Source organism: Mixophyes fleayi, chromosome 2 (assembly GCF_038048845.1).
Source record: "Mixophyes fleayi isolate aMixFle1 chromosome 2, aMixFle1.hap1, whole genome shotgun sequence".
Classification (NCBI taxonomy): Eukaryota; Metazoa; Chordata; class Amphibia; order Anura; family Limnodynastidae; genus Mixophyes; species Mixophyes fleayi.
In genome coordinates this window covers 42,925,842-42,944,462 of record NC_134403.1, presented here as the reverse complement: position 1 = coordinate 42,944,462, position 18,621 = coordinate 42,925,842, and the positions used below count along the sequence as shown (strand labels likewise).

Sequence of the window (18,621 nt, the reverse complement as noted above, 5' to 3'; positions counted from 1 at the left end):
GGCACCCTACCTATTTCCTAAGAATCTGTGAGCCGCCTGTATGTGATGACAACATGTATTGTAAATGTGCATTATGTACTCTGAAATCTTACTGATTTCAGAAAATGGTGTTTCTGTACAGCTCAGGGTGCAGTAAACGACTGAAGAGGGCTATTATGGTCGTTGGCGAGAGAGAGATAGTCCCTATACAGATGAAACCACGTGATCGAGTGCCCGTCAACTGATTGTGCTATTTTGTACAAACTAAAATCTCTAGTCTACACCATTTTTATATCTATTAAATGAATATTGTGGAGTTGTATTTTCTTTGCAATGACTGTTACCGGGATTGTAATAAACATTGAGATGGATACTGTAAGCTTTCAGCTTGCCAATGCCTCACAAATACATGAACATATGTAGCCCAGTGGGATCATCAGATTTATCAACTGTTTGTTAGCAAAATTGAGCCCAGAAACCACTCGGGTCTGAGCAACCTGGCTTGTCTTGTAGCTTGAATGGAATGTGGATCTTGTTAAAAACTGTTTCTTCAGTACTTGTTCATTTTTTTTGTTTGTTTAATTTCTTTTATGTTCATTGTTCAGATGCGGGAATAATTTGTCACTTTTGTAAAAGAAACTCCTTACCTCAATATCAAGCCACAATGCCTGATGGAAAGCTGTACAACTTTTGTAGCTCCGGATGTGTAGCCAAGTTCCAGGTTTGTCTCTTTCTATTATAGTGATGGTTTGTAGTTGGGGACTGGAGGTGTGTTTATGATTGGCAGCCCCACCTGTGGTGCATCTGAGCTGTGTATGCAAGCATTAAATGCTGGTGACCGACTCTAATGGTTCTGACATTTAATGCTTACAGATAGCAGCTCACAGTGTTGAGCACCTTATTACTGTGATGGAAGCCACTCTCGCTGGAAGCTCGGGCGACGTCAGGCTTTGAGTTTTTAGACATGGCAACGCTCGTGTTTCCTGAGGCTTTGATCAATTTTTAAATATTTTAAAAAAATATAGGATTTTTTTTTTATTTTGTGGGTACATGCAGTTTAGTGTAATGTGCTTTTTTGCGGGGGCAGCCAGACTGCTGTTAAATGTTTGTGTGGGGAACATAGTCTTTTATGTTACCACAGTGTGCACAGCTCCCACCTCAGAAGAAATTTGTCTTACTCGCAAGATTGTAATATTGCATGCTCTTAATGTACCTAACAGAGTCCCTTTTCTTAAACCCATCCTGTAATTCAATACAGTGCAATATAGTATATTTTGTAGAACATGAGTACAGATTCATTGTATTGTTCTAATCTATGCCTATTGATTTTAACAGTAACATTATTTTCAGACACTCATAAATTGAAATGCTGTAAAACCATACAAAGGTTAACAAGAAGTACTGTGTGCAACAAAGTTTATAGTTTAATGAGACACGTATACTAGTACTTTTTTTTTTTTTTTTTTTTTTTTTAATAAATGTTCTAACATAATTCACCAGCAGAGTGTGCTGTTGTGGGTGAAATGTTATATGAACATACCCAATGGCCCAAATTCACTCTGAAATGCAATGATTGGATATTATGCAAGGGGATTATTAAAATTGATTTCAATTGTCTTGATGTTTTGCTTGGCTTTTTTTGGAACGAAGCTTTCTGCAACAACTTAGGCCAAGCTTACTCGTCAATATGTATGTGTACTTGGTCTTCAGGAAATTCTGTAAAGGCACGTAGTGCTTTGTTTGCTATCAGAAATTCCTGTGCTTTAATGGAAACTAAACTGTGAATGGTCTTATAAGAAACAAACATATTGTCTGTGTTTTTCAGACTCTCAGCATGCAGTCTTCTACAAATGGCCAGCATGTCAGCAGTGACATTCAGTTGAAATGCAATTACTGTAAAAATATGTTTTCTTCTAAACCAGTAACACTGGAGTGGGAGGTAAGACACATGTAACTACTGGCGTATAACTCATTCATCTTGCTTTTTGGACCTGTTTTTAATAAATGTGCTTTAAAATGACCAAACCATGTGTTTATGTATGGTAATATACTCCCTGGAACAGGGATAGACAACCTGATACACTTAAGGGGCCAAATTGGGTGGCCCTCTAACCTTCAGAAGGACTGCAACTCAACCATAATCTCAATGATAATGTAAAACAGTATCTTTAATGAAACTCCTATCTGCAGATCTATATCGGCAGGCATTTTATTGCAAGATAAACAAGAGTTACAAGTTTTCACAAACAAATCTGACGTCAAAGCACAAAGGAGCTGGTGACGATCTGAAGGGTCACATTTGGTCCTAGGGCAGCTTGTTTCCCATGGCTGTGTTGGACGTTTTTATCAGCATGTGACGTATTAGCAACTTCTAATATTCTTATTCACTTACTCTAAGGCAGTCAGATGGTTTTTATTATAAAGAGCGCGGATCTCTGCTGTGACTCCTAATGCCCTTGGTCTATAATAAAATAACATTCTTTCTAATACCTTAGTGTACCTAATGAATTCTCAAACGATAACCTCCTAACTGATTATATAGACATTGTTAACAGGAGTTTTTACCCTCCACATAAACCAGACAATTTGGAATGAATAAAGATTTACAGGTAAACCAGAAAGTGAATCTATTACACAATATCCTATAGCCTTAACAAGTATAAATTTGAAAGTTGAAAAAAATGTAATGTATATTAGGTGGAAAGTGGAGTACAGTTGTATTGATGAATGTTAGAAGATGCATTTTCATATTTACTAGTCCTATGTAGCTGTTAAAATGTACATTTGTATTCCCTGCCCTTACCTGTTTGCAGATGTTCAGAATAAGACCAGACCACACCGTGTGCAATAACTGATCATTTTCTTGCAGAGAAAAGTGCACCAGTTCTGCGGTACTACATGTTGTGAGGACTACAAGAAGCTCCATTGCATCGTTACTTACTGTGAATACTGTCAGGAGGAAAAAACGCTGCATGACACAATGAAATTCTCTGGCGTCAAGAAGCCATTTTGTAGTGAAGGTTTGTTTAGCAACTTAACTGGCAGCTGGTGAAATTGTTTTGAAGCCTGTGACTTTGCTATTCCTACATATATCTTATCTACAATTAGTTCTGTAAGCACTAGGTATGATAAAACAATTCTTAACAGTCCCATTATTTTTCTTTTGAAGTTGTTCCTTCATTCCAGGTTGTAAACTGCTGTACAAGCAGGACTTTGCAAAGCGGCTAGGACTGAAATGTGTGACCTGCAACTACTGCTTCCAGATGTGTCGGAGAGGAGCTGCTAAAGAGTTTGATGGCAAGATAAGAGATTTCTGCAGTGATGATTGCAATAAAAAGTTTCAGGATTGGTATTACAAGGTAACTTGAGAAAGTTTAGCTGTTTTACCTCTGACAGACATTTGAAAAATGTTTTTTAACTCCCCTTTGATCCATAGAGACTAGTAGGCAGCAGTGCCTTAAGTCTCCCTGCTGCTACAGAAGGATTCTCATCAACCCTAGAAGTGAGAGGCTTAAGGAAAGGCATGATGGTGTTTGACTGGCACACTCTAATGCCAAAGTCTGGTCTGGTGGAGACACAACCCAGTGACACTGGATGAACTATCCTGAACTGCCTTCTGTGTGTGGCATTGTGGTTTTTGATGGATTCCACATCGGGATCTGGCTCAAAACTTCCTGAAGCATAGTTTGGCTTAGAGGTGGCTCTGGACCCCAAAGGCAAAGTCTTGGATTAAATCTGAGTGGGGAGATCTTAATATGCGATTGACCAGGGTTAGAGGTGCCCGGAGATGCCTGAGCCCCATGGCAGCTGGCTGCACACGGATAGGGGGGTAAACGCATTCCCCTGCATATAAGGGTAATGTAAAATTTAAGTATGCAGACTGATCATTGTGCACAGTTAAGAGGATCTGTCTTTATTGGTTAAGAAGGCTGGGTTTGATTTCCCCCTCCAGCAAGCTGTGAATGAGTGTTAAATATAACTTATCCTGTGACCAACAGTTTAAAGTGCATACTTTGATCTGTTCCCTAGCTGTCTACTTGTGAGCCCTGTGTCATTGCTCTGCATGCTATCTGACCCAAATGAAGGTATGGTGATTTAGCCAGAGCAGCCAGCAAAGAGGTGCTGCAGCAGACACTACCCAGATGCCTAATTGGTTCAATGTGAAGGATCCTAGTGGTGGCAGTGTTACTGCTGCAGCTGACTATATTGGTGCGCAGTTGATGCTCATTTGTTAAGTGTCTGGTTTGACCAAGTGGCACCATAAGAGCGGTCATTGATCCATCCCATCATAGTTTTGTGTTAAAAACAATGTTAATGTTATACAGCTTTGCTTATTTACAGTTGCACTTCTATATATAAGAAGCTTTGTTCAATAGATATTTCTTGGTGAAGAAAGCAGTTTCCTACCATTATAACTAAGTTAGCTGTCTTTTACTTTAGGAAAGTATACCTGATAGCTGCTAAAAAAATAATAAACAAATCTATGCAGACTACTTCTAGAAATGTTAATTCCAGTGCTTCTGGTACTGCTGTGACAATATTATTTGAAGTGAAATGATCTGTTTGCATATTCTAGGCAGCAAGATGTGACTGCTGTAGAACTCAAGGATTACTTAAGGAGAAAGTACAATGGCGTGGCTCAGTAAAGAACTTCTGTGACCAGCAGTGCTTACTACGTTTCTACAGTCAGCAAAATGAGCCCAATATGGCAACTCAGAAGGGTCCTGAGAATATGTATCTTGGTAGGTTAACTATAATTTTCCTGCTACAAGGATCACATCTTGTTTGATTGCAGGTTAATGTAATTTACAGGTCTAAAAAATTTGTCAGTGCCTTTTCTAAGATTATGCAGCTTTGTAACAGTATATTATAAATCTGCCTCCTATTGGTAGTGCATTTGATATTTACATGCACCCTTCCACATGTACCACTGCTTCATATCTTAGTACATTATTTGTGGTGCAATCGCTACTGCTAAGTGCATTAGAACACTGTTGTTTTCATGGTCTCTGGACAGTCATCAATGCTTGATCATTTATTTTCGTGTCACTATTCACATCTCTGTATTGTGGTGTTTTCTAAAGGGGAGTGCTGCATTTTTTAATTGGTTTCACTTCCCCTTCTTTTTTTAATTTAACTACATTAACTAGAGTTTTGAAAAACTCACACTATTTGGTTAATTTTTTGGTGTTCCGTTGAAACCGCCAAAAGCACGGATGTGTATGGTCAATTCAGTATGTGTGTAAAGGGAACAGTGTCATCTAAATTACGAGTCATCTGTGAAGTAGACAGGCCTGCAACAGTCTTGCCTGGAATATATCTGTTTTTTTCCTTATGTACATAAAAATGGATGCAACCACGGTTTAACAAAATATGGTGGTGGAACTTTCTGAAATTTTAATTGTTCTGTGCATATCTTCCCATTTAAATTGTATATATGGCTATAATGTTGCTGACATGAGCATTTTACACAGTGGAGAAATTTATAGTTTGCTTTGTTCATTGAAAGTTTAGGGAGTTTTAGGTGTTAAGGAAATATACAGTCATGGGCAAAAGTTTTGAGAATGACACAAATATTATTTTTTACAAAGTCTGCTGCCTCTGTTTTTATGATCGCAATTTGCATATACTCCAGAATGTCATGAAGAGTGATCAGAATAATTGCAATTAATTTCAAAGTCCTTCTTTGCCATGACAATGAACTTTATCCCAAAAACAAAATTTCCACTGCATTTCAGTCCTGCCACAAAAAGGACCAGCTGCCATCAGGTCAGTGATTCTCTCATTAACACAGGTGAGTGTTGACAAGGGCAAGGCTGGAGATGACTCTATCATGCTGATTAAGTTACAATAACAGACTGGAAGCTTTAAAAGGAGGGTAGTGCTTGAAATCATTGTTCTTCCTCTGTTAACAATGGTTAGTTGCAAGGAAACACGTGCAGGCAAGAATATTGCTGATAGTAAGATTGCCCCTAAATCAACTATTTATCGGATCATCAAGAACTTCAAAGAGAGAGATTCAATAGTTGTGAAGAAGGCTTCAAGGCGCCCAAGAACATCCAGCAAGCGCCAGGACTCAGTTGATTCGGTGCAGGATCGGGGCTCCACCAGTGCAGAGCTTGCTCGGGAATGGCAGGAGGCAGGTGTGAATGCGTCTGCACACACAGTGAGGTGAAGACTTTTGGAGGATGGCCTGGTATCAAGAAGGCCAGCAAAGAAGTTGCTTCTGTCCAGGAAAAACATCAAGGACAGACTGATATTCTGCAAAAGGTACAGAGATTGGACTGCTTAGGACTGGGGTAAAGTCATTTTCTCTGATGAATCGCCTTTCAGATTGTTTGGGGCTTCTGGAAACACACTTGTCCAGAGAAGGAAAGGTGAGTGCTACCATCAGTCCTGTGTCATGCCAACAGTAAAGCATCCTGAGACCATTCATGTGTGGGATTGCTTCTCAGCCAAGGGAGTGGGCTCATTTACAATTTTGCCTAAGAACACAGCCACGAATAAAGATTGGTACCAAAACATCCCCTAAGAGCAACTTCTCCCAACCATCCAAGAACAGTTTGTTGACGAACAATGCCTTTTCCAGCATGATGGTGCACCTTGCCATAAGGCAAAATTGATAGCTAAGTGGCTCGGGGATCAAAACATTCAAATTTTGGGTCCATAGCCAGCAAAAACTCTCCAGACCTTAATCCCATTGAGAACTTGTGGTCAATCCTCGAGGTGGGTGGACAAACAAAAACCCACAAATTCTGACAAACTCCAAGCATTTATTAGGATAGAATGGGCGACCATCAGTCGGTATGTGGCCCAGAAGTTGATTGACAGCATGCGTGGGTGAATTGCAGAGGTCTTTAAACAGAAGGGTCAACAATGCAAATATTGACTCTCTAGATAAACTTAATGTAATTGTTAATAAAAGCCTTTGACACTTATGAAACGCTTGTAATTTGACTTCATTATACCATAGCAACATCTGACAAAAAGGTCTAAAAACACTGAAGCAGCAAACTTTGTGAAAACCAATACTGTACAATGATGAAGCTAAAGTATTGGAGAATCTTCATTATCATATTGCATTTTTATAAATGATTCGGACATAAGTCTCATAATGTGTATGTATCAACACTATCTGTGTGTGTGTGTGTGTGTGTGTGTGTGTATGTATGTGTAGATATGTACATGTGTGTAGAGATATATATATATATATATATATATATATATATATATATATATATATATATAATTTATTTATTTCTGTTTGCAGTTCTGAAGGTTATTTTACTTAATGGATGCTTTCTCCATATACAACTTAGAAAAGTTTGAACTTTATGGACTGGTAACTGAGCTCTTGTGGCTTAAATATGTCCAATGTATACACCCCCTCCACATACACTGTTTGGGAGTTTGCAAAATTACCTTGAATCAATTTAATTGTCTTGCAGTCAGCTCTTGATAGCAGGAAGCATCTCGTACATGCAGGATATTAACCTTTGATTTTGCTATTAAAAACATGTTTCTTTACAGACCAGGGTGTTCAAGCTTCAAGGCCAAGAGCGACGGTAAATAAACTTAAGTTTCTAATCGTAAACAGTTCTTTATAAAACATACTTAATGAAATATTTCTATGTTGTGTTTCTCCTTTTTAATCCTATTTTGTCATGATTTCAGGTTACAAACTCTTCCTGTTCTACGGCAGCACCAAAAGACATGAAGAATAAAGCTGTTCTGTGTAAACCGTTGTCAATGACCAAGGCCACTTACTGTAAACCTCACATGCAGACTAAGTCTTGTCAGACAGGTATGTTTCATTGTACTTAAGGATTCTGTTTTAAGAAAATACTTTACTGGAAATGGATTTGCAAATCGGGAGCTAAACAGCAGGATTTTTTTTCAGCAATTAGGCAAATTGGGTGGTGAACTATGTTTCACCCCAAAGCGACAGGGCACTAGGGTAAAGAACTGACCCTAGCAGGTTCTTCCCTCGGGAAGCACTAAAGTGCGAGTTTCCAGGGGATATTCCTTGGAGATTAAAAACATATGTTAATTTTTTGTGCACCGTCTGTGTTTCCTGCTGCTGAAGGAGATATATGTTCGGGTATTTTTGTACTTGTCGAGAATTCCCTTTCTCTGAGAGTCTGTAGGGAGCAGGACACACAGACTGACCTGGGAATTGAGTATCTGTGTTACTCTGCCTCTTTGCTGTGCCTATGTACTGAAGAGGAGCAAAGGAACCAGTGGAAATGAGGTTTTAGGGAGGAGAAGTTTTTTTCTTTACAGTGGTCTAAACCCTTGGTTAAATGTAACTCTGTCTGGGTCCTCATTATAGTTAAGGACAAAATCCCCCTCCCCTTATGTCTTCTCATTGGCAGTCCAAACAGGCTTTGTCAGCTAAACGACCGGTCTCCAATGATGGCCACTCTGTCCACACAGGAGCTCTTTTGGTGGGAGCCCGCAGCTTTCTCTTTCAGGATCGATCGTACAGTTGAACTTCAGATGTATGGGTGAGAGAGGAATTGTGGCTCTAGGTTACATCATAGGGCTTCTGAAGTTCCAGTTTTTCAGCACCAGTCTTCCAGGACATAAGACAAAAAATACTTTGTTGGGGGTGGTCATCTCTGTTACAGAAGAGCAGCGGTGGTTGGTGTTTTATTATAATCTTTGTCCAGAAACCAAACCGATCTTTTCAACCCTATTTAAACCTGAAAATCCTAAAAAAATAAAAAGTTCAGTTTCAAGATGGAGTGTCTGAATCGGTCATGAATGGCGTGGAGAGAATGGACATCAGAGATACACTCTTCAATGCCTTCTCATATTTGCAGTCCAGGCTACAGCCACAATTGTATCCACAAAAATCATGGCTGTTATGTCCACTCTTCTGAAATCCCATGAAGTGACATTCGTTCCTTACTTGGATAACCTATTACTCAAGGCAGATGACTGCCCAAACGCTAAATTCCTGTGGGTGGGTAGTGAACTACCAGTATTCTGACCTGATACCAACCCAACAAATTATTTTTCTACACTATTTGACACCAAACAGCAGAGGGTATTGGTGGTTGGCCAGATTCTGTCATTGCACTAATAATGCTTATTGGCTCTCGGACAAACGTCAATTGTGTTATGCATTGAGGTCTTGAGGAAGGTGGTCTCTACCTTTTGAGACAGTGCAATATGCGCAAATCTATTTGAGGTGGTTCCAGGTCAAACTCATATCGAAATGAAACAAGTCAGACCATCACCTGTCTAACCAAATCATTAGGTTGTATACAAAAGAGTCAGTTGATCCTTTGGTGGGCCACCTCAACAGGGGTGTCTATTCGCCATTTGGGACAGTAAATTGTGATGAGGAATGCCAACCTTTAGGGATGAGGGGCTGCTTTTCAGTGTCATCTTCAAGGCCTTTGGTTTTGAGAGGTGAAAACTCCCTTTCTCTTTTCTATCTGGGGGACACAGCTACCATGGGTTGTGTGAGGGGGAAGAGGAGTTTGGCACTTAACTAGTTAACTCTCATTGTATGCTGCTGACACAGCCCTCTCCTCCACAACCCCCCTGTAGCCTTCAGTTTTAGTTGAGTGCCCAAGGGAGCTGGGCTTACTTATGCTAGCTAGTGAATTTTTTTCACTGTTTTATTTTACTTAATTGAATTTTTTATTTTTTCTTCCCTGTAGGGGTGTGCTCTGTCCTCACACAGAGCACACTTGTTTAGGTAAAGGAAGCAGCTGTCAGTCTGAGAGCCGGACGACTCTCACTGACAGCAGACAAAAATTTTTCTGCTTCTCTGCAGTGCTGACAGGCGGCTTCTATAAGCCGTTGTCACACTGATCGTTATTAGGTTACCGGCGCTGCCACGAGTGGTAGAGAGCGCCGGTAATTGCTGCTGTCGTAGGCGGACATTGCTGGACAATACCAAGTTCCCTTCTGAGAAAAGGAGGGGGGGAACTTGGTGTAGAGAAAATTTGCTCTCTCCCAAGGCGCAAACATCTGCCCGGGAAAATGGCCGCATCTTCTGAAGAAATAAGCAGAGTTGCTGACAGACCTCTCCTGCTCTGCACAGATTAGCCTTGGAAAGGCTAAGTACCAAAAATCTTTTTTTATACTCACTATAATAGAGATAGAGGTGTATTAGAAAACGTATTCATGCAAAAATATTAATAGATAGAATATTACTTGTATAGATATTCTTTTGGTTCACACACAGCCTTAACAAGGATACTATCTTTTGACTTCTGTCATAGATTAGTTAGTATTTCCTGTGTGATTACCTGTGTTATATTTTGTTACTGTGACACTGTGCTTTATAAAATGTCTGACAAGGGTAAAGCACTTTGTGAAATATTATACTTGCTTCAAGTGTAAAGTTAAATTACCCATTGAACAGCAGGACCCGGGGGCGCTTTGTACTGACTGCGGTGGGGCTCCCATGGTAGCGCAGGCACAGACTAACGCCTTAATTATAACGGAAACCCCAGCGTGGGCGGCTGCCCTGATGCAGGGTGTTACCACATTGGTACAACTGCTTTCTAAACCCACAGAATTTCCAGTGGGTGCTGCGGTACTCCATTCAACCTCTGGAACGATGACCCCCCCTTAGTTCAGAGGGGACTACCGAGTCCGTTGTCTCTGGACAAGTGGTAGATCCATCCGTACTACCATCCCAAGCCCCCCTACGGCAGAACCGCCCTGGTCTACATCATTGGTCAGGGGCCTAGATCGGTTAAACCGTTTTTTGGAGGCCCCAAGACCGTTACTCAAGAAAGACACAGATCCTCTAACCCCCTTCTGTCCTTCTCTGATTCGGAGAGATCCTCAGAAGAGGAGGGTGAGGTTTTAGAAGATTTTGATTCTGCACAGGTTACGGGCCCAGGGGAGTCTCCCAGATATCAGGGAATTGATGACCTGGTGGTAGCAGTGCGTCAGGCACTGAGACTTCTAGACATAGAGACTAGATCTACAGAACATAGTCTATTTAAAAAAAATCAGAAGAAAGGCGATTTGTTTTCATCCATCTGTGGAGTTGAAAGAGATCGCAGAAGCATCCTGGAATCAACCTGACCGGAGGCTTGTTATTCCATGAAGGTACCTGGCTTTATACCTGCTACAGGAAAATGATCTAATCCGTTGGGAGCAAGTCCCAAGGGTGGATACGCCAGTGGCATGGTTAGCTCGCCACACCACGCTCCCTGTTCCAGAGACAGCATCCCTGCAGGACTCCACTGACCGTAAGATAGAGGCTTTCTTAAAGTCCATCTACACAGCAGCAGGTACTTCATTCAGACCCATGTTTTCATCAGCCTGGGTCGCCAGAGTTATGGAAACATGGGCTGACCAGTTGGCTACAGCTTTGCAAGATTCTGACTTGCTTCCCCTTGCCCTTCACCTCATGGAGGCTTCAGGGTACATCTCAGAGGCTGCCCAAAACACAGCTTTCATTTCCTCCTTTGTTTCTGCAACTGTAGTGGCGACTAGAAGGGCCCTATGGCTGATGTCCTGGGATGCGGACACTGAACCTAAGTCCTAGGACACCCAGGTATGGCTCATTTAGACAGCCAATCTGGCAGGGGCCAGACACTCAAGTCCAGACCATCTGGCACCAGAGGACACTCGCACCGAGGTAAGTCGTCCCCCTTCTAAGCTCCCGATAAGACCGGCAACGTGACCCCCCCCCCCCCCTCCTTCCGTTCCATCTTAAACCTAAAACAGTTGAACCTTCACCTGCAGGTGGTCAGATTTCGAATGGAATACCTGAGGTCAGTTATCAACGGACTGGAATCAAACCAGTTAATGGCGTCGATAGACATCAAAGATGCCTACCTCCACGTTCCTATCTGTAAGGCACATCAGGCTCTCTTCAGATTCACGGTAGGACCTACCGGTTCATGGCTCTCCCATTCGGCCTTGCAACTGCACCAAGGGTGTTTACAAAAGTGATGGCGGCTTATCTTCATTCCAGAGGTGTGCAGTTAGTGCCCTACCCCGGACGATTTACTAATCAAGACTGCTTCGGCTCACCTGCTCGTGCAACATCTTCAGCTTACCTTCAGGATCCTGGAGAGGCATGGGTGGTTCATAAATTGCCTCAAATTCCAGTTGACCCCTTGCCAAAGAATGACTTTTCTGGGACTGATAATGGATACCAACAATCAGAAAGTATTCCTTCCAGAGGACAAAATACGATCCCTGCAGGACTTAGCGGTTCGAGTTTTGTCCTGCCGCAGGCCGTCGGTCCTCTTATGCGTGCGCCTACTAGGAAAGATGGTATTGACCTTCGAGACTCTCCCTTATGGTCGAATCCACTCTTTTTGCTTCCAATGGAACCTCCTAAATAAAGGTCAGGATCCCATCAGAAGTTAGAACGTCAATTGATTCTCTTGACATTGGAAGCGGGACAATCCCTCAAATGATGGATAGCCCGGGACAACTTGCTTGTTGACAGGTCCTTTGCCCCATGGTTTTGGATCTTCGTATACACAGACACCAGCCTTCGGGGTTGGGGAGCTGTGGTCCTTCATTTGAGACTTCAGGGGCTCTGGTCCGCTCAGGAGACCTCACTCCCCATCCTGGAACTAAAAGCCATGTTAAAGGCCTTACAAGGGCACACATTCCATCCTTCAGGGCCAACCGGTCTGTCTGCTGTCCGACAATGCCACGGCAGTGTTGTGCGTCAACAGACAGGGAGGCACCAGGAGTGCAAGATCAATGGAGGTGACGACTCAGATTTTCACCTGGACCGAAAACCACGTCCCCGCTATTTCCGCAGTCTATATTCCAGGCATCCAGAACTGGCAAGCAGACTATCTAAGCCGGCGTGCAATTCTGCCGGGGGAATGGTCTCTTCATCCGGAGGTTTTTCAGTCACTACTCTGGGGATCCGATGGGGGACCCCGGACCGAGACCTAATGGCGTCTCGTCACAACAGAAAGGTCCTTCAATCTTGCTCAAGAGCAAGAGATCCCTTGGCAGTGGCAGTAGATGTAATGACAATGCCCTGGGACTTCAGGTTAGGGTCCTATTCCCTCCCATTTCCAAGATTCCCTGCGTCCTTCGGAAAGAGTCAAGTAGGGCGGACTGCTAGTCGTACTTGTGGGCTCCAGCTTGGCCGCGGGGGGGGGGTCTGGTATCCAGAAATACTGTTGATGGTGGTGAGTCCAGGTCTTCGGTTATCTCTTTGAGAAGACCTACTTCAGGGACCATTCCTACATCAGAACTTGCCGCGGCTGAATTTAACGGCATGGCTGTTGAAGCCAACCTTTCAAAATCCAGAGGGTTCTCTTCTCGAGTAGTGGCTACCCTCCTTATAGCTAGAAAAGCAGTCTGCTTGGATCTACCACTGTATCTGGCTTACATACATTAGATGGTGTGAGTACCGGACCTGACACTCTGATTCATTCCACCTCTCTAGGTTTATTGCTTTTCTCCAGGATGGCCTGGATGGGGGTCTTCGTCTAGGATCCTTTAAAAGTGCAGATTTATGCTTTTTTAGTGTGTTTTCACTGTCGCCTGGCAGACATACCGGATGTCAGGACCTTCCTACAGGGAGTCCTGCATATCCAGCCTCCATATGTTCCGCCCACAGCACCCTGGGCTCTTAATCTGTTCCTTAATATGTTTCAAGAACCTCCCTTTGAACCGTTGCAGACTGCGGAGTTACAGTTCTTAACATGGAAAGTTTTTTTTCTAATTGCAATTGGCTCAGCCCGTAAAGTTTCTGAGCTGGGGGCGCTATCATTTCGAGAACCTTATCTGGTATTTCATGACGATAGGGAAGTTCTCAGAACAGTTTCTTCTTTCCTGCCTAAAGTAGTTTCCGGTTTTCATGTAAACCAACAATTGTCTGGAACAGGATCTATGGTATTTCTGGATGTAGTCAGAGCTCTCTGAATCTATGTCCATAGGACATCAAAGATTTGTCGCACAGATTCCTTGTTATATTTTATTTGACTTCTCAAACCGTGGTTGGCTAATCTCAAAGTAATCTATTGCTAGATGGCTTATGTTGACTATTAAGCAGACTTATATCAATGCTAACCGACCTGTGCAAGATCGTATTGTTGTCCATTCTACCCATTCTGTGGGGGCATCTTGGGCTGCACGAAATGGGGCCTCGGTGGACCAGTTATGCAGAGCAGCCACCTGGTCCTCGGTCCATACTTTTACAAAATTTTACCAATTCAATGTCTTTGCGTCGGCAGACGCCAGTTTTGGCCGTAGTGCCGACCTTACAGAGCAGTCCCTCCCTTCAAGGGGGCTGCTGTACACCCTGAAGAATGATCTCTTGGCCCAGAGGGGTGTTAACAGAATGTGAACAAATGGTGTCCGCCAAATGTCGACATGACATTTCGGTTGAACCACAAGGTGGAGCGGTATTGCTTAAGGTCAAAGGATCTGAAGGCATTTCTGGTAGACGCCATGTTTTATACTGTGGGTCCTATGTTCCAATAGCGATGCTTCCATAGGTTCTAAAGAAGGTAAAAAGAGAAGGTGTTTATGTGATCCTAGTGGCACCATTCTGATTGTGGTACACAGAATTTCTGAGAATGGCAATAAACCATTCATGGTGTGCCTCTGATGGGACATGTTACGAAATAAGACTGTTTTATCGTCCAAATTTACCTTGGTTGAGCTTTAACAGCCTAAGTTTTTCTTACCGCCTTTTTTAAATTTGCTTGACGTCTGTTTTTGCAGGACTGTCTTGACAGTGGTCTGAGACTTCATTCTTTACAGGTTCAGATCTCCACACTTTCAGTTTTTTTGCAAAAAGAAACTGGCACTCGTGCCCAAAGTGCATATTATTTTGCAGGTAATTCTCTATGTGCAGCCACTATACTTTGCTCCTATAGCTTCTTGAGATCTAAACTTGGAAGTCGCATGAAAAATTTCTCGCATAGTAATCTACTTTTCTTTTGTCGATCACTATTGTGAGAAGTTTCAGAACTAGAGCTCTATCTTGCAGATCTCCATATATAATTTTTCATGAAGATAGGCTGTTTTTTTGTATAAAGCCCTCCTTTCAGATTAAAGTAATGTCAAAATTCCACCTAAATCAGGATATAGTCATTCTGACCTTAGGACACATAGTCCATCTTCCGAAGAGGAGAGATCCCTTCTCTTAGTGGATGTTGTCAGGGCTCTGAGGATCTTCCTAGATAGGACTTTAGGGGGCATATTCAGCTAGGTCCGCTGTGTTGCGGTATCATGGATTACCTTTGCGGGCTGTTCCGTAGCGTAACCATGATGCCCGCACCTAATTGAATATGTCCCCAGAAATTTTAAAAGCAGTTGACCTATTGGTCTTCTCTGAGGCACAAAAGCTGGGTTAGCCTGTTTCTAAGCAGACTATTGCTAGAAGGATTAGTTCTGTAATCCAACAGGCATATTGGAGAAGATAAAATCTGCTCCTTAAAATGTCTACCAGATCGGGGAGTGCCTGTTTGAGAAGCTGTGTCCATACATTCACAACATTTTACCAAAAAAGTTCAATATGTTTTAAGTGTAAATGGGCTAGTTTTGAACAGAACGCTTTGTGCACCGCAACGTTGCAGCTTACACCTCTATAGGAGCAGCTGTAAAACCTCCTCCAAGGTTCCAGTATTCCCCAACTGGATGCATGAGAAACCGGGAATTTTGTACTTGCGTTATTTCCTTTTCTCTGAAAACATTTAAGGATAGTGGATACCCATCCTTTTCGTCGTTGTTCTTCCTCTTTTATGTCAAGTTAATTGTCGTAGGAGCACTTTGTTCTTCTCTTTGTGTCTGTATCTCATTTTTTGTTTTGTTTTCCCAGCAGTCGAAGTGATAGAACGCCAAAGGAGTTTAGGCCTGCTGTGCCTGGTTTTCAGAGTCTCTACAAAAGTCCTATTTTCTCCTTCCAGAGATCTCCTGTCAATATTATTGTACTGGGATAATCCACTCAAACAATACAATAACTTGCGGGCAGGGGGTTTGTGACGTCATTGGGGACCAGGGTGTGATGTCGTTGGGACGTTGGCATATCTGAAAATATGACTGAGCAGGCAATAATTCTTTAACTTGTCTCATAACCTGCACAAAGGGTTAGCATAAATAGCTTTGCTTTTGCATGATTAGGTGCAGAACATGTTTGAGGTTACTGTACTTTTTTGATGTACTAGTGTTAAACTGTCCTTTCTGCTAGATAAGTTTTTATTATTTGTATATAGCGCCAATCACATTACTCAGTACTGTACAGATATAAAGTCATTCACATGAGTCCCACTGCCTCATTTAGAGCTTACAATCTAATTTTCCTACCACACACAGACTAGGGTCCATTTTGTTAGAAGCCAATTAACCTACCAATATGCCTTTTGGTATGTATGTAAATAACAAAAAACTTTAACACCGTTCATAAATTTTGTTTACATTTCCTTTGAAAATAAGAGTTTGAATGCTATATTTTAGGGTCAGCTTTTTTTCTGTCATTGTCTGGCTCAACTTTGTATTGGTTCTAATGCTCATCTTCAGTATCTGATTGGGATCAGCAGTCTCTTTTGGCCATACCCGTTGCAATTTGTGCTTCAATCAAAACTAAACTGACCTAATGAGATAGCAAATTTACAGCATGCCTCATGCGCCTTTGCCATCTTCTTTTCTGTTTTATGCTGTGGGGTAAATGCATATAACAGTTTGTCAATTCTTCTTTCTCAGAGGAAGACTTGAATACAAAGTATGTTCCAGTGCCTATTCCTGTTCCTGTATATGTGCCGGTGCCCATGAATCTCTACAGTCAGAAAGTTCCGGCTCCCACTGCATTACCTTTTCCGGTAAGTGAGCAGATAGAAAATTCTTCAGCTAGCAGTTTGTCAAACTATTGCGCCGATGCATTATTTCAGCACCTCCACATTCTATACCACTCTTGAAAATGTATTGATAAAATGTAGGAACACTGCCTGAGTATAAGCTCTAATTTCTATAGCTACCATGCTTCTCTTCTTCAATATCTTCTGCTAAACCTCACTTGCCCATCTCCTGCAAAAGATCAAATCTAACATGTTTTGAACAGAACACTGGGCTCCTGACTTCTATCTGAGAAAATCCAAAGTGCACCTTTAGCTCCATAACAAAAAACATAAGCCCTATTACCCACGCCCTATAAAAGTGTGATGTGGAAACTTGCAGCTTTGTACCAGTATCAACACATCCCAGCAAAATTTATATTTGTTAGGTAATCTAATTGTGCCCTGGAGCATTCACTATATTCCACGTTCATGACCCATGATGTATTCAGTCATTAGTTATCTGCGTTTAGTCTTATAATACTGGGTGTTTATCACAGGTTCCAGTTCCAGTTTTTGTGCCATCTGACTGGTTAAAGGAAGATATAGAATTAAAGGCAGAAGATGATTTAAAGATTGAACTACCAAAAGAGGAAGAATTAGAGGATTCCAGGTCATTGAATGGAAGAGAATTGGAGGTACAGAAGCTTGAGGATGAACATGCATTGGACAGCAAAGTATTAGAGGAAGGCGTAAAATTGGAGAAAGTCATGAAGTATGAAGAAAGAATAAAAGATGAGTCATTGAAAGAAGTAAACAAAGATGAGGACCTGAGATTAGAGGTGGTAAAAGAGTATAATTTAATGAATGAAAGCTCTTTCTCTCCTGTATCTGATGTGCTGGACACAGCAGAACCAGTTGCTGAGGAGAATGCAGTATGTGACACTATTACTGGTATGTGGCATTGATCATCATCCCCTCTAGAAGGCCTTTCGATTTAATATATTCTTTGTTAACTAATTTTAGACTACCCTTTTTATATTTCAGATGAGGAGGATATAAAAATGGAGGATTCTAAAACCTGCAGTGCAGAAAGTCCAGCGGGGTTGCTAGATATACCATATGAGCCGGAACTGGATATTGAAATTGATTTCCCCAGAGGTGAAAATATATTGGGCATTTAATTTCCGTGCATCTCTGAAGAATTTAGGAAATATTATGTGCACTGCGTGGAGTCTTGTAGCCTCTCATTCTGACTGAGCTCATTGCGTTATCAATAAGCTTAATTACACTGGACATAAGGGTTTGCATGCTCATATGTAGTACAGCAATGCACTGCCAAGTCTCGGTATGAGGAACTGACTGCATTGTACCATTTACTGTAATAAGGAAGGCTTTCAATTTAGGTGGTATAATGAACAGTGAAGTTAAGGCTATAAAGTCCTGATTTCTTATTCCATCATTTTAAGTACAACGGTAATATCAGTAAATTTAGGGCCACAAAATTACCACTGGCAGTTGCATCTGGCTAGCTGTGCTGCCCAGACCTAGATTACCAGGCTTAATAAAAATGTATTCTTCATGTAATGTAAGTGGCGCACACAGAAAGCAATGGGTGGCATTTAGACTAGTAGAACTTCATAGTATGTGTTTCAAATTACTGGGAGTTCTCATTTCATGTCATGCTTGGATAAGTATTAGAATTCACCTTGTCTTGAATTTATATTAATCCAATGAATCAGAATTGATTTGTAAACTGTTTTTAAATGTTTCTTAATGGTCCAATGTAAGAGTACAGAACAGTGTAGAATATTAGGAAGAGGACAGTAATGTGTGTGAGCAGCTACATTTTAATGGAATTAGATCTGGTTTATCTCGCACTGACAATCTCTATGGTCTGGTAGCA

The 18,621-nt window shown here is 41.6% G+C and overlaps 1 protein-coding gene across 1 annotated transcript in view; it reads left to right on the top strand.

Annotated features, from left to right (window-relative positions):
* Positions 1-18,621, top strand: part of ZMYM2 (zinc finger MYM-type containing 2) — a 46,238-nt gene that overhangs the window by 21,149 nt on the left and 6,468 nt on the right. Inside the window, exons 7-16 of the mRNA XM_075198869.1 lie at positions 585-700; positions 1,805-1,918; positions 2,849-2,999; positions 3,166-3,338; positions 4,556-4,721; positions 7,510-7,544; positions 7,654-7,783; positions 16,648-16,763; positions 17,276-17,669; positions 17,763-17,876. Coding sequence (XP_075054970.1) covers positions 585-700; positions 1,805-1,918; positions 2,849-2,999; positions 3,166-3,338; positions 4,556-4,721; positions 7,510-7,544; positions 7,654-7,783; positions 16,648-16,763; positions 17,276-17,669; positions 17,763-17,876 — 1,509 coding nt within the window. The remainder of the gene's footprint in view (positions 1-584; positions 701-1,804; positions 1,919-2,848; positions 3,000-3,165; positions 3,339-4,555; positions 4,722-7,509; positions 7,545-7,653; positions 7,784-16,647; positions 16,764-17,275; positions 17,670-17,762; positions 17,877-18,621) is intronic.